The following is a 23,457-nucleotide window of genomic DNA, read 5'->3' as shown; positions in this document are numbered from 1 at the left end:
TATAAAGCCGGTTTAAATTATTTTGTAATTCATAACTTAATTCATAATTGGTATGTAATTCATAGTTGGTAAGGGTCTTTTTAATGAAATGGACTCTACTGAAATTATATACTGAACAAACCTGAGTAATAATGATTTTCGTGGGTCGGTATAATTGGAATTGATTTTAGGTATAGGAATATGAAATAGCAAAATTGAAGTGAAAAATACTTGAATTAATAATAAATAATACAGCAGTAATTTGTTTTTGGTGAAAACTTGATATTACTTGCCATCAGCTGCAAAAAGTAAACAAAATTTGATGACATGCAAAAATTTATTTAATTTCAAATATCTTTTGTCACAACCGGTTAAATATATATAAACAAAACTTTATAAATATACCGTACCTTATTGATAGAATTGGTTTAGTTAATCAGAATAAACATTAAGGAGAAATTGCAAATGAAAAACAATAAATGAAATTATTCAGACATAAACTACTGCTCATTTGATATAAAATTTTGATATTTTGAAACAAAACTTTATAAATATTTCCTTTTTTAGAAATTTGTCCTGAAAGCAACTGCTGTTGACCGGATTTTTAAAAAAAGAAAAAATAGCAATTTCATTAAAAACAATATATTATAAATTCCATTAAATATACATAAATTATATACATTAACATACATAGATACTATAAAAAAACTAAACTTAAAACTGATTAAGATATATATTTACATGTTTTGTATATTATATTTAAGGTTTAATTCGTACTTCTTTAACTCAAACTCTTTAAGTTTGACTTCCAATTGATGTCTAAGAGTCATTTCGTGTTTTTTTATATCTAATTCTTTGTGAGCCTGCAATTCCATTTCTTTCAAACGGATTGCATGTGCCCGATCCAGTTCCGCATTTTGCGCTTGGAACTGCAGTTTTTTTTCTTCCATATCGTTCCTTAATTGACGAAATGTAATTTTTGAAGAGCATACACCACTTTCTGGCGATGCAGACCTATGGCTTATTGTATTTGATCTTGATAGCTGAGAAGTTACTTGAGTGTCTCCATAAGTGTTTTCATCGTCACCAATTATACTCAGAACACCGGCTTCGGATAGCAGGGTTGGTGAATGTTTAGGATCGTGGAATGATGGCTCAGATTTAATTACAGCAACGTTTGTATTTATTGCGCCGCCATAAATCTTATGAAGAAGATCAAATCTAGGGCAAATTGTTGAGATATAATCTAGAAGTTTAATAACAATCATAACAATTATAATTTAGCTTTGCATTAATCTTCACACCTGTTACTTGTGTTTCAAATTCAGTGGCTAAAAGGTTAGCACCCGTCGTTTTTTTCCACTCTATAGCAGAAATATAACCAGATTTCAAGTGGCGCATTTTGTTCTTTAATACAAGAAAATTTAGCCCATCAAAAGTTTTGCTGTGGCTCATAATTTTTAAATAAAAAGTCTGAGCGGTCGGTTTCTGTCACATACATAATAGGAAAATCAAATTATTGTCAATGCAATTAGAAAAATTCTACACACGCTTACTTCGAAGCCCTTCGGTGCATCCCCAATTGCATCTACTATTAGGTTTAGCAACTCCAACACCTGCGCATCTCCCCACTTATATGCTTCACTCACTCGCATACGTTTTGATTTGAAATATTGTTTGCGCTAAAATATTTCTAATAAAAATTTTTGTTATATTTAAAATTACTTTTAATACTCACTCCTCTTTCCATTTTCAAGAAATGAAAGGTATTAGTCTATACACCCAACAAAATTTAACTTCGAACCCGTGATTATGATAAAATATGCATTCACACGGCATATTTGCCAATTACAAATAGCACTTAAATGTAAATGCTGAAAGTTAAGCCAAGAATGAAGTTTTGATATGAAATTTCGTAGAAACAAATTTCAAAGTGCTGCCATATCACAAAAAAGAATTACGAAAAACAAGTGTAAGTAACTACACAGTAATGAAAATTTTATAAGATCTCAGCTACATAGGTTAGAAAATAAAACTTTTATTTATAACACTAAAACTAAATAATTTTAGTTTAACATGATTTATCTGTGCTGTTTAAATAGTATGACATATTTTGTTTTAAATCGGACTATAGGTGTTGTTATATACTTTATTGATTAAAAATATTATATACCTTACAATTTAATACGGCATTTACTCTGGCCGAAAATGACTCATTTTGGTCAAAAATCGAAAATGAGAAACCAATGGCTCATTCTTGCATATAAAATTTTAAGAGCGAATGAGCCATTCCATCATATTCTGTATGAATGCGTCCCAACGACATTCGTATGCGTACCCTCTTTTTGACATATTTACAAAAAAAGGTAAATAAATGTTTGGTGGTTGCATTTTCTTGAAAACGATGCACCTTTTTTTAGAACTTCTACTTCCCAAAAAGTAATTAATCGAAGTTAAAAATATTGTTACGTTTACTCCAACGCTTCGTTCGATAACACTGGATCCTGATAAGTGAATAATATTAAACTTGTATTAATTATAACCGTTATTTATATTCTGAAAAACACACAACTTTATTGCTTAAAATAATCAACTTCCGTATTCTCCTAAAATTAACCAACTATTAAAAACTTATTTACTAACTAACTGACATAATTCAAAATTATCTCAGTTAACTTAAATCGAATTGTATCTTCGCAACATTGCCCTCCACCTAAACTTGTTCGTCCCGAACAAGTGTCACTATATCTTCATCACAACGCGCCAACCGTTCCAAATGAACTACTTTCATCTTATTCTCATTATTTGTTATGTCCGAAACGAACAAGACATCTCTGACATCAGCATTAAATTCACTACCCGTAGCCAATACGTCATCTGTGGTATCCTCATGAAACAAGACATTTACATCAATTGTCACGTTCTTATCATCTGTGAGGTTGGCATCAACGTTTAACGGTATATCTTTATAAGACAACTTATTCGCGACCAACAAGTCCTCTGCGGTCTCCGCATCATATTTGATTTCCTGATTAATCCTGAACGGATGCACCAAAGTTCGTGCAAGTACGATATTATCGACTCCGACATTTTCCATGGCTTCTACAATCCAGCATCTGCTCGTCCTTTTATTCGCGTCTAGTGTTCCCCATACAATCGCTTCTGAATTTGCCGGTATTCGTCGTCGTCGATTCAATCGAACCTGTCTCATCCTATCGCAATGCTCACTGCCAGTATTCAATGGACATTCCATTACCGCGCTCCGTAGGATACATTGTCCTAAGTCCAACGTAATTCCATGGGCAATCATAAAATCTACTTCAAATGGAATATCCTCAACATATATAACATATGGGGATTCTTGGTCGTCCAAGCAGATGTTAATTTCAACTGATTCAGCTATACCAAAGCCGATTAACACAAAATCATAACTATATAAACAGAAATAGCCTTTCCTCCTTTTCTTTCTTCTCTTTTTTCTGTTACTTTTTTCCCTATTCATTATTTGAATCAGTCTTCTTCTCCCTCTTATCTTATTTCTTGTTTTCTCTTTTATCCTTCTTTCTTTTCTTCTCTTTCCTCTATTTCTTTTTACCTCCTTTCTTGTCTTCTTTTTTGTCTTTCTTCCTGCCTTCATTTCTGTCTTTTCTTTTGCCTTCCTTCTTGTCTTTCTTCCTGCCACTCCAGTTTCCATTTTCCGTACTTTTGCTGTAAAGCAACACATTATACCGGCAGCCTCGTACGTTAACGCACTGCCAACTGTTTCAGCGTAAGTTAGCTTTGGAAACATTACCACCTGCCGTCTGGTTTCTGGATCACGTATGCCATCAATAAAAACATCAATTTTATTTTTTTTAATGAAGTCACTAGAACTCCCAATATACGCTAAATTGCATAAACGTTCGATATCCGCGGAATATTCCTGAAGACTCTCGCCAACTCGTTCTACTCTTGCCTTCAGTTCTACTCTGCGTAGGGGTGACATAAAATTGCTGCCATACCTACGATTTAATAAGCCAATTAACTCATGGTAATTCCTACGTGCCTTATCAGGAATCTGTTGTAGCACCTCTGCCGCGCTGCCCTTTAATGCCACAATCAGCGCTGCCGTTTTCTCATCTTCACCCCAACGATTTGCAACAGCAGTAGTCTCGAACTGTAACTGGAAAACTTCAAACATCGCGGTTCCACCAAACACCGGTGGTTTTAATTTTACTTCCCCAGTCCGGCGAACACTCGCTAACGAATGACGATTCGACGACAAATCATCCAATCGATTTTCTAACTGGTACACCTCATTAAAGACTTGAATATTCTGGTTTGTTTCATCAACCCTTTTCGACAACTTTTCTTGCGCCTCTGCTGTTATCCCGACAAGTTGCCACAACTCTTGTTTTAAATCTTTGAATTCACAGAAAATCTGCTCTGCGTTTTTCTTAAGCTCAGTGGAAGTCTGCTCTGCATGTTCCTTCATCTGCTGCATCATCTTCATCATAAGCTCCATCATTTCACTATTACCCACCTGTTTAACTTCTCCCGCTACAATTATCTCTTCAGGGAATTCTTCCACTTCCGCATTTATACCGCTCGCCTCTAAAGCCTCACGCAGCCTTACTTGCAACTCCGTCTTAACACCACCTGTGCTAAGCCCCAGCTTCTCCAGTTGCCGCTTTAATTGCACTACGGTTAACTGTCCAAGCTTAACCATTTTATTTATCAGGATCCCACTTCTGACACCAATGTTACGTTTATTCTAACGCTTCGTTCGATAACACTGGATCCTGATAAGTGAATAATATTAAACTTGTATTAATTATAACCGTTATTTATATTCTGAAAAACACACAACTTTATTGCTTAAAATAATCAACTTCCGTATTCTCCTAAAATTAACCAACTATTAAAAACTTATTTACTAACTAACTGACATAATTCAAAATTATCTCAGTTAACTTAAATCGAATTGTATCTTCGCAACAATATGTTTTAAGTATATATTATAAGGTTTGAAGGCATATTTAATAATCATGCAGCAGTTTTTTGGCACAGCTCAATAATCAAAACAACAGGCAAGTCAGGTGTTTGAAATGAGAACAAACGAAATACAACGAATGTAAACACTTTCAAATGTCTTATTCAAAATGAGCCATTTTCGGTCAATGTAAACTCCATATATTAATATAAATGGTTTTTACTCAGAATGGCGCGCTTACTCCTTTGATCGCGACGACGACAAAAACCCACACACATATTTTTGCTTTTTTATATTATAGGTCTATATTATAGGCCTGTTTCCCGAGGTACTCGTAGTAAAACTCAAATAAAATTTACACGAAAATACTCGAAAATTTCTTTGTGGAATGTACTTGTGTATACATAGTGTTACTCAAAATTACTATGAATAGCTTCTGGAACAGACCTAATAGGTCATATAAAAAAGCTAAAAAAAGTAGTTTTCGAAAATTAATTAAAAAATATTTTTTTTAACCGGTGGATAAGAACTACATAAAAAATGTTATACATAAAAATGTTTGGCAAGACATACATACATGTTTTGTCTTAAGTAAAACCTATGTGGAAAAGGTAAAATCAAGGTGATATTAGTGTAAATTTGTTTTTATTAATATACTTTTTTAGTTATAAATTTTATTTTATTATATTACTTTTTTTAAACACTTCAAATATCCAAAAAATTTAAAATTTTTTGTAACACTTCACAGTTATAAAAATCAGCTGATATTTTACTAATTTTTGTTCAATTATTAGACTTGATGGTTCGGTAAATCTGTAACGTTGAAGTTTAAATGAAACAAATTTATAAATAATTTTATCACTCTATCAAGTATGTCAAAATACCCATATTATATATTATTACACTGTTCAATATTTTTTCGAGTACACAATTATTCAGCAGACATTTTAGTTTAACTAAGTAATCGGTAATCATTTTAAAATATAACATATCTAATTAGGAAATGTACGTGACGTTGTTTTGTTGTTAACCAAGTGTCATAAGTTAGGCAACATTAACAAATTAAAGCAAAATTAACTAATAATATTGGTGCATATTTGTGAGCTTCCAAGAACGAAATGAATTTCTCGCTGGAAAAAAAAGAAAGAGTACGTGCAGCTTGCAAAAAATGTGGATATGCCGGACACCTAACGTTTCAGTGCAGAAACTTCTTAAAAGTAAGTCAACTATTTTAAATTAAATAAATATTCTGAAAAATTTGTAAATTTGTTAGGTTGACCCTAATAAAGAAATATTGCTCGATGTTGACAGCACCAGTTCGGATTCTGAAATCGATTACTTGACTCCACTGACTGAGCTACGCATGAAGGAACTCAAGGAGAAAGAAGCTGAATTGCTTCAACGGAAAGTGGAAAAGAAAAGTAAAAAATCTAAAAATAAGAAGTCGAAGAAAAAAAAGAAAAAGAAGAGCTCCAAGTCGAAAAAACACAAAAAGAAGTCTAGCAGTAGTAGTAGTAATAGTAGTAGCACTGATACATCGGATAGTTCCGATTCCAGTGAATCCGACTCGGATTCTTCTGATAATGAAGAATCCTCAACAAGCGAATCGGATGAATACGGACGAAAGAAAAAGAAACAAGGAAAATACAAACGTAAAGCTGAGTCTCCTAAATTGAGACGCAAAAAGGTGAAAGTTAAACGTAAATCACATAGAGCTTATGAGTCGACTACTGATGAGGACTCAAGTACTGATTGAATAATGATTGACGATATGGTGCAGATAGAACGTACTGATTAATTTATGGTTGTCACTATACTTATGAAATAAAAACGCTTTATATAAAATTTTATAAGAAATTAAAGTGATATTTAATTCTTTAAATATACTAGTACATATTACTCGCATATTTTTAACGCTGTAAAAGATATTTGGAAGTTGGATGATACATATATGATTTATTAATTGGATTGATAAAAAAAAACAGAATGGTAATAATCGTTTACAGATGTCTGAATTCAAGAACGTTCCGAAGTTGAGTTGGAGTAATGATAAGCGACATTTAGAGTTTGTATATTATTTATGTTGTTGTAGTTCGGGCAGATCTATGTAGCAGATAACATGGAAAGAATTATAATACGTGGATTAGGATATGATTGTAAAAATGACGTGTGAAAGTGAAGGGGTTTGTTCGGGAACAAAACTAGGTAATAAGTGGGTGGAATTGTAATTGAAATTAACCTAAGGCAGTTACTGCTGCACGCAGAAGGTTGTTGTTGTTGTAACCCACCGGGACCTGCTTGTGGAGTCCCTTTGGATGGTGTTGAACGGTGCTTGGTCGTCGTAGGTGACGAGTGGCTCCAGGATGTAGACTCGACCGTTCTTGGAACCACACTCGTCCTTGGAGATTTTTGGTGGAGACTTGTTTAGAACTTTGTTGCTATGTAATCATGATCTCGAAGAGGAAGCTGCATCTGTGTGGAGAGCTGTTAGTTTTGTCTAAGCAAGATCTCTATTTCAGATAGAAAAATTAAGAGTGGAGAAAAGGTTAGCATAGGATGCAGTCAAGTAATCAGCATCGCTGTTCTTTTGAAATTATTTTTTAGGTTTAATTATCTGTATATTATTTTAGACTAAAACTGTCAAGCACTTACAGCATTCAATAGTGAACTCAACATATGTAATTTGATTGATATTATCAAGTACACGTTTGGATTAGTAATCTATTTTTTTCACTAAATGTATTCAAAATTAAGTTTATCACTTATACGAGTGTTTATCTGCTCAATTGTAGCAAGTTTACTGAAGACATCAAACTCGTTTCTAGTAAAATAAGATTTTTTTAATTAACCGTTTAAAATTGAAAATAATTACAAAAAAATAAAATCTTAACTTTACGTTATCTTCAATGGTATGGTGTGTCATTTCGAGATATGGTAAACACAAGTAATTGCTTTAGCGCAAAGTGGTCTCTAAAGTGGACCTTGAGACTTGAACTCACTAAAACCATCTCTTAGCAATTAGTTGAAAAAAAAAGTGAAACTATTGTGATATCACATCTATATATACATGATAGCTTACCTAAGAATTTAGATAAGGATACTGTATAGGGGTATAATAAGGTTAGAAACCATTGAATCTTTTTTTGCATTGATAAAACAGGGATTCATTTTAAAGTCTATAATAGTGACCTAGACATATGTTTTAATTTAATATTACAAAATATATATATTTTTTTTAACTTTACAATCATTTAGACCGATATTAAATATTGGTTTACTTTAAGTATATTTAAATACATTTAACAAAATAAAATTATTTCTTAGATATTATATATTAATACTTATAATACTTTAAACTTATTTTATGGCTTATTTGCGAATCACTTTTAGGCTTTCCTCTCTAATTGTTTGTCCAATAATTGCTATAATTTGTTCCTTTTGCAACACATCCAGATCGTCCATTTTTGTGCTCAAGCTTCCATATAAATTGTTCATAATTTTGAGAACGATTTCAGTTTGTGTTTTTTCCTGTTGTGTTTTATTTTGCTGTGCTTCCAATTGTTCCACAAGCTTTTGGTTCAATGTTTCGACCTCGATTTCTTTCTCCATATGACTTTGCTTTAAGTTTTCCAATGTATTTTCTAATTCTAATAATTTCTTTTTTATTATTTTATGACTTTCTCTTTCCGTTTCGAGTTCTTGTTCTAACAGTTGACTCTTCTTCATCTCTTCCTTTACACTAGATTCATTTTTTATATTGCTTTTTTGAAATTGCTTAGATTTTTCTATTAAATCATTAAAAACTTTTTCAAGATCCTTTATCGGTTTTATGCCTAAATCCTCAAAGTCGTCAGCATAAATTTTTAATAAATTATGGAATGATTCTTCGTTTATCCGTTGTGAGTTATTGTCCAACGTCTGCTTCAGTTTTCTATTTTCTTTCTTTAATTCCAATAGTTTTTCTTCTAATGCAATTATTTCGTCATCTTTGTTTGTTTTCTGATTTCCACCGGTTGACATGCCATCTACCTTGTCCATAACTTTTTCAATTTTTGACTCTAATTTATTAATGACCATACGCATTTCTGTATTTTGTGTACGATTCTCTGTGAGCATCATCTGCAGAAATTGAGTTTCCATTGCATTAAACTGTGTATTGTTTCCATAGAAACTTGTGCTGTTTGCAGCCACTATTTGGTTATTTGTTAATTTACTCATTGTTTTGCTTTTTGGTGCAATAGTTGGCTTATTGGTGACTATAAGTGGAGTTGCTACTACTTCCGCATCCGATGAGTCACTGTATTCGGTGGTAGTGACAATTTCGTTATTAGTTATTTTATCTGATTTCGGAAATATTGGCAATTGTTGGCCTACCTTTGATATACGTGATAGTAAACTTGTTCGTGTGTTGTTCTTTCCCTTGGGTGATTCGTCAACTTTGTCGTCCATGATTATCACTGGACTTTCTTTTACTTTTTCGATTATTTCCGTTTGTGTTTTTATTTCTGGTTTATCTTCTACTTTGATATTAAAGAAATTCAATTTATCTATAAATGCTTGCCTATCCTCATGCTTGTCAAAGTTTAAACTCCAAAAGATCATACTTTCATCATAAAATTGTATATAATTATTTTGCATATAAAAATTTGTTTGGTCTTCCTTTTTTACGTTCAAATTAGATAGAATTGAAGTTTTTGTTTTGTAAATGATGACCCTGAAATTATTTGTTGCATCTCTTAACAGCGCCACACCTACTTTGCCCATTGATGCGTCCGCCTTGTAAGCAGTTGCCACCAACGCCAATTCTGTTTTCCATGCCTGAGCTTGAGTGCCGGTAGCTGTTGAGGTAGGTTCGGAATGTGGTTGTTTTGTACGTTTATATTTTAAGTTTTGATCTTCAGTTTCTTCCGCGCTGTCGAAAAGTTCATCCAAATTCGAGCGCCTTTAAATGAACAAAAATCAAATTTATTAACCAGACTTCATGCTCAGTAAGCTTACCGGTCTAAATTGCCAAAGAAGTCACCATGGTTGCTTCCTTCATTATCAAAATTTAATTTTAACATATTTAATTAAATTATTTATGAAAATAATAATAATTATTTATGGAAATAATAATAATTATTTATGGAAAAAGTAACGGCAGAACAAAAAGCGCTTTAACATTGTCAATTATGCTTTCCAACAGCTGATTTTTGCGTTGGCAATAATAAACAACACAGGGAGAGCGAATGATATGTAAGATAATATTAACTACCCTGTAGGAAATTGTGCAAATATGCTTTCTTGCAAATGTTTATTAGTAATTAATTTAATAGTTATAGTAATTCATAGTTATATATTTGAAATTGGCAGAGTTGAAATCATTTTAAAGATTGTTTTTCAAAAGTGTATAGTGTTTTCGATTTAGTAATTCGTCATTTGTGAAATCATAGTTATGATTTAAAACTTCAAAAGCGACATCTTCAGAATAAAACTTTATTAGTTACAGCGTAGTGGAAAATATTACACAGAATAGTGAAATAGCGATACTATAAAAATTGTAATAATACTTTTCAATTGATTCTAACCATAAATTAAGTTGGTATTTTTATTTATACCATGGATAATTTCGAAAGCATAAATAATTGGTTAGCTTTCATCAAAATCATATCAATAACAATAATATTTTGTTTGTTTTATTATCATTTTGCGGTAGGTAGAAAGCATCTACAGCCACATTGTGAAATTTTCACTCACTTAAAGTACCTCTTAGGAATGTAAAATGGACGAATTGCAGCTATTGGCCCGCTAAAATCAAAAACTAAAATCCCATTCGAGTTATCAAAGGAAATGCAGACATTAGAATATGGAAAGCTCTTTTTTTTGCAGTAGGTGGAAAGCATCGAAAGCCACAGTGTGAGACTTGAACCCACTAAAACCACCTCTTAGGAATGAATGAAGAAGATTTCCACACCAATGTGGAAACTTCATTCCAGTAATCATGGGAAAGAGGAATGAGAAAATAGACTTAATACCTAGTGAACTAGATTCATCTAAGTCAGAAAGCAAGGGCATGAACTAAGTAGGATGGATGATATAGAAGGGGGAGGGGTTACGGCTAACTAGCGGGGATGGAATCAACAATATACTTTGTGACTGGGGTCACGAAAGCCGCGGTTATATAAGGGGATAGTGGAGAGGTTACGGTCCACTTCGTCGAAGTAGTGAGTCAGGTATTGGGGGGGGTTTATAGCGCAAAGCTAGAACAAAGTCTTCTGAGAGAGTGGAAGGAATGGAAACGTCGGGGGGAAGGTCATGGAGCCGGGTGAGATACCTACGGGCGAGTGACAGAAGATACTCATCAACACGAGTGATCTTGGCATTGTTATAGAGAGTTGTTATGGAAAAGTGTTTGCCATTAGGTTTGCGCTTATAATTAGTGCAATCGCGAAGAAGTTTCCGCTCAAACAAGCGGATTCTTTCCATCTGAGCGGAAGTGATGGCTGACCAAATAGGAAAAGCGTAAGTGAGGAGAGGACGAATAAGCTGCTTATAGCAGAGCAGCTTAACTTTGCAGTTAAGCTGGTTATGTCTTCGAAGTGCAGTTTTAAGTTGAGTATGCCTGAACCGGGCGTTACGGATGGCATAGTCAATATGTGGTATGAAGTTATGTTTGGAAGAGAAAACAATGCCAAGATATTTCAGCTTGGGAACAAGCTGAATTGGAGAGTTATTAAGCCTGAGCTTAATATTAGAGGTGCTAAAACCTCTGGGACGATCACGCTGCTGGCCAGTAAAGGCAATGGCAGAGATCTTGGAAGGATTGAGTTTAATCTTCCACCTGGTATAGTAGTCAAAAAGAGATTTAAGGTGGGCATTAAGCTCATTGGAGACGCGGAAAGGATTAGACGAGCGCATGAAGACAAGGCAGTCGTCTGCGAAGCAGATTTGCTTAATAGGGGTCCGCGGGAGTGGAATATCTGCTATAAACAGGTTGAAAAGGAGGGGTCCAAGAACCGAGCCCTGAGGGACGCCAGCATCGATGGGGAAATCACGTGACAGAGAGGAACCGACTCGAACTTGAAAGGTTCTGTTAGAAAGAAATTTGTGGACAACACTGCAGAGCGTAGGAGAGAAGCCGAACTGGTGAAGCTTAAGGATTAAGCCTTCAAACCAGACAGTATCAAAGGCTTTTTCAATGTCAAGACTTAGTGCCACAGTGGGCTGCTTATTAAAAAAGCCTACGCATATCTCATTTTGGAGATGATGCAGGGCATGGATGGTAGAGATTTGGCTCCTAAAGCCGAACTGAAAAGGGGGAATAATATTATTCCCAGAAGAGAAGGATTTCAGCTTGCTGGCTATGAAGGTTTCATAGAGCTTACTGACAGAGTTGAGAAGAGAAATAGGACGATAGCTGAAGGGGTCAGCTTTGGGTTTGCCAATTTTGGCAACGGGACAAACTATGGCCTTCCTCCATGGCTGGGGGAAGGAACCAGTGTTGTACGCATGGTTGAAGAGCATGGCGCACTTTTTAAAAAAGAGTGGTGAGAAACGCCTCATGGCGTAGAAAGACACACAGTCAGTGCCAGATGACTTTTTAGGGGCTTTAAGCCGAAGCATGTCAATAAGATCAAAAGGGGTGAGAAACCCTTGAGTGTCTTCAACATTGATGCAGTGAGCGGGAAACTGCGGGGAGAAAGTAACAATGCTTTCATTGAAAGCATCAAAAAGCCCATGAACTACAGAATTCGTAGTTAACGTAAGGTGGGGCTCGCCTAGGCCAGCCGTAAGACGGTGATTAGTCATAAAGACTTCACCAAAGACGTTGGCTTTATCAAGGTCGTCATACACCATGGAGTTGCCATAGCGGAGGTCTGAGATGGACCTATTGGATCCACAGATTTGCCTGACCGTACTAAAGACGTCAGACCGGCACTGAGTGGCACGAAGTCTGGCACTAATGGAATTAAACCTGGATTGGTTGACTCTCTGGGCAATTATGGTGTCCAGGTTCTTAAGAATGGCTTGGAACGCATGAGCTTGCGGTGAAGCTACCTGTCTAAGGCGATAAGTTCTGCGGCGAAGCGATTTCCTCAGGTTAATGAGGAGAAGGGTAGAAGCATCAAGAGGAACTTGATAAAATTTGCGAACACACACCTTCGGAACATGGTCCTCAATTGTGGAGGTGAAAATGCTTTCAAGAGTACGGGCAGCAAAATCAATCTCCACAGGAGTCATGTTCCTGTATTCGGGAATGCTCAAATTAAGAAGGAGGTGGTCGAGAGCGAGGTTGAACTCCGACCAGTTGGTGCTAGGAAAGTTAAAAAAAAGTACGAGGGCAGGCACGAGCAGCTCTGCAGTCGTGAAGCACAAGCATTACTGCTTGGTGGTCAGATATGCCGTCAATGACTCGTGGGTCACTAAGGCAGGAAAGGAGGCGATTATCCGCTAAGAAAAAATCAATGATACTATTAATATGAGTCGGAACCGAAGGAGCTACCACACTTAAAACAGGACTGACTGAGCTGCTAGTCAGCCAGTTGAATAGCCTAGTGCCACTAGGGCAAGAGGCAGAATTATTCCAAAAGGGGTGCTTACTATTGAAGTCACCACCGATAAGAAAAGGGTTAGGGGACAAGGAGGCAAGGGTGCCCAGATCACAAGGGACAATGCACGAAGCAATAGAGGGAGTGTGGTAGACGCAAAAGATGTTAAGATCAGGACGGTTGGAGAGAGAAAGAGTAATGCCAACCGCCTCAAGAGAAACAAGTGAAGGGATGTGAATCCTAGAACACTTGAGAGAGTCTTTTGCCAAAATGGCGAGTCCCCCACCGATGCCGTCCCTATCGAACCGGATAAAATTATATCCTCTGACATCAACAACGTCTCTGTAATTGAGCCGTGTTTCAGTCACAAGGATGATATGGGGGTTGTTGCGTTCAGCAAAATCCGCTAAAAAAGTACGCCTAAGAATGGAGTGTATAGAATTGACATTAATATGGAAAGCTCAGTATTTAGACAACAAATATATCGAATCCAAATTTGTAAATAGTTGACGGGTGGAATGGAGGATATTCTTGCTAGGTTGTATATACTGACTAAAAGTAAACTTTATGCAACGGGTAGTTGTAATTAAGTTTGTAGAGTGGACGATGTTGTTCAGATAAAGGACTAGAAATTGTTAAGGCTTGTACCTCATATTAATAAGTAGATCAATTGAAAATTCAGCTAGGTGAATAATATCAGGGGGAAGGTTATGAAGTCTGGTTAAATGTCTTTGTGCTACGGTTAATAAAAAAGTTAACTAAATGTTCGAAGTAAGAACACTTGTAGATAGCGAAGTTGGGAAAGTGTCTGTCATCAGCTTTATGCTTGTACTAACTAGACTTTTGGCAAGATTTTTGTACACACTCTCTCTTTTTCATAAACACACATAAATTTCTTTTTGCAGATAAAAATTCAAAAATAATACGTACTTGCATTGGAATATAAAAATCTTGACAAATTCTAGTCAGTATAGATTTCAATACTCTAAATTTTATTAATCATCTATTGAATTTATATATGTATATATAATAAGCAAATGTAATGTCAACGTCTATGAGATGTTAACTTTAATTTATTGTGTTCCCTTAAGCCCGCTCAATATTTTGAAATTTACATTTATTAAGTAATTTATAGTACTTTATGCTAATTTAATTATTGCCTGAATTTGGTATTTAAGATGTATAATCTTTTGAATCTACTAACATTTTTAGTTTAGAACTTAAAATTAAAAGACTTTTATAGTTGCCTAATTTTCCAAGCTATTGTGAAATTAGCTTTAGTATTTCAGATATTAAGCCCTTGGGTAAAGGATACTATATATGTATATCCATCTCAGACAACTTACGATTACGAATATACGGATGTATTCTAATAATAACACATGTGATTATGTTTACGGCATATTATATAGTTTTGGTACATGTTTGCTGCAGTTTTCATCTTCATTCTTTTGGAGATCTGTTAAGAATCTTCAACTACATAAATAAATATGCATATATGCTTGGATTTATGTAGATCTGTAAGTGTTTTGTGATTTCATTGTGTAATTTGAATTAACCATCCTATTTATGTAAACATACATACATATGTAGATTGTTTTTTGATATAAATTAGTAAACAAATAATAATAAACAATTATTAGGCATAATTAATCAAATGTCGTAAAGGTTCTTATAAACAGTTGACCTTCTCCACAATCCCACAAAAACAAAATCAAAAAAATAATGCGAACATAAATTTCAATTTATTGACTAACTTCGCTTACGGCAATTTTAACGGCAAACAAAAAAAACAAAAAGCTCTGATTAAATGCTGCTTAATGTCAATACTTAAAACTTTTAAACAATAATAAAATTTTTATTTATTTTTGTTTATCAAAATTTTGACATAAATGCGAATAAAAAATTTTTTATCTGAATGTGGGATAATGTTGAAATTGTTTACAAAATGAATTCAACATAATGAAACGTTTACAAGCTCACGTTTACCGGTTACTAATTTTTCGCATTTTGTTTTTGTATGCTGTTTCTATTTACCTCAACCCGAAGGTGGTGGATGTTTGTAGAAAATAGCGAAAATCGCAAACCTAATTAAAATGATTTGCTTGTTAAATAATGTTATACTTTTTATTTATTTTCGATTTACTTTCAAAACTGGTTTTCAATTATTTGTAATAAATTTTCTTTGGTTTGCTCTTGTCGAGAATATAGTTTTCACGCTAGAACGATGTGTTCCAGTTTCCAAGTTAATAGCGAAAGATACGTTCCACAATTAGTTTTTCTCGTTTTTCTCGTTGTTTCCTCTTTCTTTTACCAAATGTGCATGCAACAAGTTTTCTCCTTTTCGCTGCAAACATTTCTGTGTTCCAGCACAGACTGAAGTTGAAGTTTTGGTTTAATGACCGGCATTGGTGTCGTTCCAGCTGTGAATTATTTTGTTATTATGTTTTCTTTTTGTGTTTTGCAGTGCATTTGGTTGCATGTGTGACTGCTTGCCGGCATTTTCGGACTTGAATTGTATTTTGAATCGTCGAAACGACCTCTTGGAAAGGGGCCTACGTGCAAATTCGCTCATATTAATACGGAAATTTAAAATAAATAAATTTTTATTGTTTTTATTTTGTTTTTCTTTTTAATAACCATGAAGTGAGCAAAAAAAGTGGAAAGCATAATTGAACAATCTTTAATCGCTGACTTTAATGAAGATATTGAAGTAATAAAATTTTTGGCTTTAGTTATGTGTTTAACTCAGGGACCGTAACAGTTATCATAAAAAAAAATTACTTTTTAACTATTATAAATTGAGAATTTTTTGAAATTCAAAAATTTTTTTTAATTAGTTTGATTTGTGTTGGCTCGAGGATTTTTTGCACTGCACTTATGTAGATATTTATTTATTTATTTATTGCACTTATTTATTATTTTGGGTTAAAAGTTTTCAAATTTATTTATTTATTTATTAAACATCTTATAAAATTTTCACAATTGCAACACCCAAATTACCTCAATTTGGCATCAATTTATTCGAACTCGCACGCGACCTTAATTATTTTGGATATCGCCATTATCCGTTATCAGCGGTCTTTGGAAACATCTTTTGGTTAAATCTAGAATTGAACCCTATCAATTTTGAATCATGGACTGCCGTGTTGACGTAGAAAGTCAACGTATATTTAATTTGCGTTATAAAAATTTCGGGTTTTGTCGCTTTTGTTATTAATTCGTAAACAATATTTTTTTAAACAAATATATTTATATGTTTTGAGTTTTATGCAGAAGAAATATATTCAATGATATTGGCAGGGTAAACATGTTCCAGTCGAAATGATCCAGAGATCATTTTTTATGAATTAACATAATTAAATTATTCAAAAAAATAAGTATTTATATAAATATAAATAATAAAATAGAAAAAAAATAAGAGATTTTCATTTTCACATACTCCTTGCGCTAGTTGTCATTTACGATTTCATTAATACAACATAACTTTTGTATATTTGGTGGTTCTTTCCAGAAGTTCACTCTTACTCTGTTATAGCTCAATGTAATTATACGATTTATTCAATTGTTAAAATCGACAGAATAATATGGTCCTATCAAAAAAGTAAGGAGTATATAGTAGGTCTTATTGACTCATTACACTAACTTAAGGTAACTAAGGTAACTTACGATTTATTTAATTATTCCAATTGACGGAGTAATATGATCCTATCAAAAAAGTAAGAGTAAGGTATATAATAGGTCTTATTAACTAATTACACTAACATAAGGCTCAGTTAGTCGGTACGTGCCGTAACAACTTAAGTCAAAACGAAATGCACAACCAACCACACCTGAGTATTTTGTATTTGAGTTCTGAGTATTTGAATTTAGTTCTTACGGTACATATCGACTAACTGAACCTTTATTTGAAACATTATCGTAATTAATTCACTAATTGTGCAACAATTAGTCGCATTTTCCTCATACTTTTTTAATACATTTGGGTTAAAATAAAAAAAAACAAAAAAAAATAAATTATACTATAGTCAATATTTTTAAGTTTAAATTATATTAACACCTATTCCATTTTTTTAAACATTTCTTTTATTATATTTAAAGTTTAGTTTCATGCTTCAACGATCGTGAGCTCATAATTAAGTAAAAAATGAATGCAAGTTTAATTGAATTCAATTTAAACAAATTTAAACATTTTGTTTGGTTCCATTTGAATATGCGATGCATGATCATCAGCACGTCGATGGTCCAAGATCGAGTCAGAGTCTAGTGCAGGCCGACGCTAATATTTAAAGTCAATACCCGGAATGAGGTTAAATAAATATGACAGCAGCAGTTTTATGCAATTTTTTTTCTGCAAAATGTTTAGATTTATAGTAAGTAAAACTGCACTGAAAAATTTTCACTTAACATTAATTTGTTGGTTCTGTGAAGAAAACCTGATTGAATTCAAACACTTATATTAAGAAAATATTGGAAATTTATCATATAATATAGCACGGGACATACTAATAGATTTTTTAGTTTTCATATACAAATATAATGCAGTGTTTTGAGCCTAAAAGTGAGATATGATTTTGATGTGGAAAAAAATGCAATTTCTTTTATTTTGGATCATATTTTTATTGTATCATTCATAACATATGATATTGGGTATATGTCCGCCACATGAATATCAAAGAACTCCCGTTTTTAATAGAATTTTAATCATTTGAGATGTTGTATCTAACATTTACTCTGGTCTATGTTGCTTTCCATTCTGAAATCAATTCTGGCTAGTCCGTCTAGACCAATGCTTTCAAAATATTCCACAGAATATAGTCTACTGTCAATAGATCACAAGATTTCGGTAGCAAGATAAAAAGACTCTCTTTATTTCTTTGTAAGGTTACTTTGACACTATTTTGTTAAAACCAAAGACCTTTGAGTGAAAATTTCTCTTAAAGCAACTTATGACCGCGAGTGTTGTCAATAAACACAATTTAGAGGTATTAAAATGGAACGATTTCTAAGAGTATGCAAATAACGATTTACTGGTTCGATTCTTGTGTCAATTGAGTCGTGTAAGAAAGTTCTTTCCATAAAATCTTGCACAGAGTTGCTGAGCCATGACTAAGCTGTTGTGACCGACATCGAATCGATAAATTTTGGTTAAAGCTACGTTTCTATAAAGGGGTATGACGGGGAGAACGGGGCCGCTTTTGCTGGCCGTTTGGCGTCTCAGAAAACGTAAATGTGCTATAAAATTTTAATATTTTATTTATTTTATTAATAAAATAACATAACCCATGAGAACTACTTCATTAATCTGTTATCGATTCAGAGCAAATTATAAAAAAAAAATATATTCCTCAGATAAAATCCACCATATTGAAGATGGGCTATATGTGTGTCTAATTATTTTGTGTCTAACAAGAATTCTACAAACAGTGGCGGATTCAGGAGTGGATAAGGGAATACCACCTCATGGGCAATATAATATATATTTGAACAAAAATTTAGGGAACTGCACATAGAGTGCTGATAAAAATTATTTATAGTCTTACAAAATTATTATAATTTTCTTGGCACAATCTTGGGTACGCCACTGTTTTCAAAGCAAAAAAAAAATAAAAGTATAAAAATATTTTTGTGCAATTACTGTTATTAAAAAAATTGTAAAAATAAATAAAAAATATATATTTTGATTGAAAGTGAAAATGTGTATTTCTCTTCATTTTTATCGCTATTTACAGCAGAAAATGTTTAGCTGAAAATCAAACATTGCCTAGAAAAAGTTCAACTGATAAGAGGAAAATCGTAAATGCGATAGCCTTATTCTGTCACAACATTTCCAGAACTTTTTTTCCAGTAATTTAAATTTATCATTATTTATTATTACTACAATAAATAAATAAAATATTTACCTATTTATTTAATAAAATTAACAATACATCAAGTAGTGTATCTACTTATCCAGCTTAACTGGTTTCTGAGATATCAGATGATAATAATCACCAACTCCTTCTGTTTTGCTCAAAAAACTGTGCAATAGTGTTCGTTCGCCTAGACACGTAGACCACATAATCCTCAAACGAAGTTGCTTCCCTGCCCAAAGAATGTACACAATTTTTAGAACGTAATTCGTTTCTATGTTGCGTTCTCGTCTTTGTGACTTTAGAAAAAACTAGAAAATACAAATTCTCTTCAACAAAACAAAACAAACCACACTTTCAACGGGAAAATTATGTTTTTTGAACTTTCAGGGGTCACGAGATGCGTCACAGTCGGCAACTGCGCACCACCATCGATGCCCATATGCGATTGCGGCATCGAACGTGCCAAGCTGCACTCAACTAGAAACTGAAGCATTTGAGCGTCACGTGCAAAATGTATCTATGTATCTATCTATCTATTCTACATCTATTTCACAAGTAAATTAAAATGAGATACAGAACTAAATGCACTTTTAAATTTTTTTTCTTTTTGTTTTCGAGTTAAGTGCACTAAGTCCAGGTGCGGAGACCTTGAAAAATACTCCATTAAATCATAATTGCTTTTAAGAAGTCTTCAATTAAATTAAATTAAATATTTTTTCCATTATTGAAGAGAAAAAACAGTTTTTAACCTGCTCAGCAGGTTAATGCTCGAAGCATATTTGTATCTTTTTTTGGTGTGCAATTAGATACAGTAGCGTATCTCTTATTTGAAGGTAGTACTTGAAGTTATACCGGTTATAAATGTTATCCTTATAGTTACAACTTCGAGACTCTAATATAGTGTGATAAATATGTTAAGTAGATGATTGAGTTCAAGGAGAAGTTAGAGAGGATATTGTTTTACTTATAGAAATCTTATCAACTCAATGGGTCATTGTCACCAAATAACTTGGATCAGATTTAAATGTTTGGTTAAGAAAATTAGTATATAAAGACCACATGTATATGTACATAGCAAGAATGCATGGGCTTAGATGTTATAAGTAACTATTTAGTATGCAACTATACTCTACATTAACTTCGAGAAGAAGTTAGATATAGATGAAAAGTAACTATTCAACCGAGAAGAAGTAAGATTCAGATAAATAAGAATCTATTCAACCTAGAAGTTAGATTAAAATAAATAAATAACTATTCAAGCACGGTGAGGTTAGGTTAGGTTTCGTGTTTATACAATTGTCAACACTTTTATTCGGAAACATCTATTGACTATTTTAATAAATTATTCATTACTCGTTTTCAACCAAACTCAACAATGAATAATTGATTTTTATGCTAGACATTGGGATTTCTTTCTTAATGGTAATAAGTTCTTTCTTAATTGTGCTTTGAATTGATATTCAAGTAAATTCTTGAAGAGTATGTTATGTTATACTGCAGCTCTCTGAAAACTTTTTTTGGTAGTCGATTTTTGGTAGAAATGGTTCTTTCTTTATAATAGTTGTATTTTTAATACGATAAAATGATATGAGACACGAGAAGTTGAATTAAAATGGCTGATATGGTATTTAGAAGTACACTTGTATGGAAGGAGATGCTTGGATAATGTCCCATTTTATAGGTTAAGCTGGAGTCATACCATTGCACACCAAAGCCTGATTCTGAATAAGGATAGTAAAAATGTGTCATATGGTAAATGTCACTACTTTAGTCGCAAGTAATCGATTAATCACAATTATAGTACGCTATAAATCTTTTATAGCTAGCTATACATTTATTCAAAATCTATTTATTTATTATTTAGAAAAATTCAGTATTTAATTGAGTTAATTAACTATTCAACAAAGTTATAAATTTATTTGAATAGTAGTAAATCACAACAACAAAATTTTATTTTGTTTATTAATTGAATTTTTTAAGACCATATACCCCAAAAATGTGCATTGCTTAGTACTCATCTTAATATTTATCTAATACTGGTTTTAGATATACATAAGGGATATAAATTAGTTGTTGAACTATAAGTGCCAGACATGAAATTATAAACCTGTAAAGTTAGAAGCTATTACTCTAAAGTTCTCAAACTACGTTTTTTTTTTGGCTTTATAGTTAGTTAAAAAATTCGATTAATTAAGAAACAAATTTATATAAACCAAACAAATCGCGGAGTCATAATGGGCCATTATATGTACTGAAGTGGTTGCATGTATTGGCATAAATAGTCATGATATGTCTTTATAGTCGTATTTACTCTATTTCTGTTTTTATTGATCGATTTCTTGTAAGAATCATTACTTTTAACAATCTGAACGCTTAGTTCTATATAATGTTAGTAGCTGGTACATGTTATATATTCTTACCATTCAATTAATTATAAGAGTGAAACAGTAATAGTGTTATTAAAATATATCTTCGTATAATTCCGTCAATGGTTTCTCTTTTAACTGCGCAGGTATTTGATCCATAACATAAATATATGCGCCATTGTATGGTATTCCGTCGTATTGTATTGTGTTTACACAATTGGTATATGCCGGTCCGGTCGCTTTATTTAGAAAACACTAGAAAGGGTCGAAATGGTATAACATGGAAGAAAATACACGCAATTATGAAGTTTCTTATTTCCTTTTATGTTCTTCTTCTTGAAATTGATTGTTGTCGTAGGTAAAGTTTTTAAGAATTTGTTTTCGACTTTAGGTATTTTTTATTCTTTGAAGCCATTCATCATAGTTTAACAAAAAAAAAAGGGATTAAGATTATGAAACCTTATATGTTTAACAGAAATATGAAAAGGGATTTTAATAGCAACATATCAATACATTTGTATATTTTTTATATATTTTATTGGTTCAAATCTTAAGCTTCATTAAGCAGAATATATAAGTTACTATACCAATGAAAGGTTTTAATTGCGTGGAAGAGAACTTCACAGAATTTTCGAGGTTAGGTCACAGTGAAGCATATTTGTATGATGTTTGAATCTGCTGTGATTTTTGATAGTAAATTTGCGCAGATGTATTATAATAATAAATTTCAACATTCTACATGACATAACTAATTTCTTGAAAAGTTATATGTTATACTCTGCTTCATAAGTTCGATCGTGCTTTAAAATAATTTAAATGCCTATTTTCTTGTTAGAAATAAATATGGTACCTAGGTATTATATACATATATATATGCAGGTTATATGAAATAATGTTCAATTATTTTGTTTAATTGAAAAATATATATATAATTTTAAATTATTAAAACTGAAATGTCACAAAGGGCTACACATATAATTTTAGACATGTGAAAGATTTTTATTCACAATCTTTGTTTAATTCCGCAAAATACTTTTTCTTATTTTGTACCTTCCTTAAAATAATATTCAATAAATATGGCATATGCGCTTTATTCTGTCACTCAAACGCAAAGAGATTAAAGACCCTTCACAAAATCTTAATTCTTGGCCTGGACTTTAGTTTTTGCAGTACGATGCGAAATAAAAAATATGTATTGATTTTTATACATATGGGTTAGTTCTTTCTTCATTTATGTACGTATGTGTAGTCCCCTTAACTTCTATATGTAAGTGTATACAACATATTTTATTTCTCTCTTTATACTATGACAACGAAGCTGGAAGACTTAGCATTTTAATCCACAGTTTTCATAATGCCTTAAGTATTATGTATAAAATTTTGTTTTCCCGTTTCTTCTAGAACTTCAGTTCTTTCTTCTCTTATGGCCTTCCAAGCCACATTAGAATTAAAAACGCTCAAAAATGATCATGTTTTTATGAACTGAAGTTATAAAAGCCTGTAAAATAGTTACATAACAAGCTTATAATAGAAGAAGAGAAGAACAGAAGAATGAAGAATGTATCGACAAATGTTTGAGTACTTGTTCTTTCGGTGATAAGCTTCCACTAGAAAAAACAAAAACATGTTTATTTCGTGTTTGGAATTTATTTATCGTGTCTTCTTTATAAATGTAACTGATCGTTTACATGATAAGAAACCTAATTTGTGTTTACTGTACAATCGATCAACTTAATTATTCTGTATAATTAGTATTC

At 32.7% G+C, this 23,457-nt stretch overlaps 3 protein-coding genes and 1 long non-coding RNA gene across 4 annotated transcripts in view; 1 reads left to right on the top strand and 3 right to left on the bottom strand.

Annotated features, from left to right (window-relative positions):
• The window catches only part of LOC119666470, a 2,454-nt gene extending 480 nt beyond the window's left edge, over positions 1-1,974 (bottom strand). Inside the window, exons 1-4 of the mRNA XM_038075746.1 lie at positions 1,718-1,974; positions 1,536-1,661; positions 1,284-1,467; positions 721-1,225 (exon numbers count right to left, since the gene is read on the bottom strand). Of these exons, the coding sequence (XP_037931674.1) occupies positions 721-1,225; positions 1,284-1,467; positions 1,536-1,661; positions 1,718-1,729 (827 nt within the window). The 5' untranslated portion in view covers positions 1,730-1,974. The remainder of the gene's footprint in view (positions 1-720; positions 1,226-1,283; positions 1,468-1,535; positions 1,662-1,717) is intronic.
• A 3,934-nt stretch (positions 1,975-5,908) lies between these two features.
• On the top strand, positions 5,909-6,802 carry LOC119668208 (protein SREK1IP1). Its single transcript, XM_038077654.1, has 2 exons — positions 5,909-6,168; positions 6,225-6,802. The coding sequence occupies exons 1-2, from the start codon at positions 6,070-6,072 to the stop codon at positions 6,705-6,707; spliced, it is 582 nt and encodes a 193-aa protein (XP_037933582.1). The 5' UTR covers positions 5,909-6,069; the 3' UTR covers positions 6,708-6,802.
• A 1,393-nt stretch (positions 6,803-8,195) lies between these two features.
• LOC119669410 (interaptin) lies at positions 8,196-10,110 on the bottom strand. The gene is made up of 2 exons (XM_038079293.1): positions 9,950-10,110; positions 8,196-9,893 (listed from the first exon to the last, which is right to left on the bottom strand). The coding sequence occupies exons 1-2, from the start codon at positions 10,012-10,014 to the stop codon at positions 8,321-8,323; spliced, it is 1,638 nt and encodes a 545-aa protein (XP_037935221.1). The 5' UTR covers positions 10,015-10,110; the 3' UTR covers positions 8,196-8,320.
• A 5,298-nt stretch (positions 10,111-15,408) lies between these two features.
• LOC119668202 lies at positions 15,409-16,633 on the bottom strand. The gene is made up of 3 exons (XR_005251468.1): positions 16,483-16,633; positions 15,626-16,034; positions 15,409-15,566 (listed from the first exon to the last, which is right to left on the bottom strand). It is a non-coding gene; the product is annotated as an uncharacterized LOC119668202 (long non-coding RNA).
• Positions 16,634-23,457: the final 6,824 nt, after the last annotated feature.

This window comes from Teleopsis dalmanni, chromosome 1 (assembly GCF_002237135.1).
Source record: "Teleopsis dalmanni isolate 2A chromosome 1, ASM223713v2, whole genome shotgun sequence".
NCBI lineage: Eukaryota > Metazoa > Arthropoda > Insecta > Diptera > Diopsidae > Teleopsis > Teleopsis dalmanni.
The sequence above is the reverse complement of the archived record's forward strand: the minus strand, read 5'-3'. Positions and strand labels throughout refer to the sequence as shown.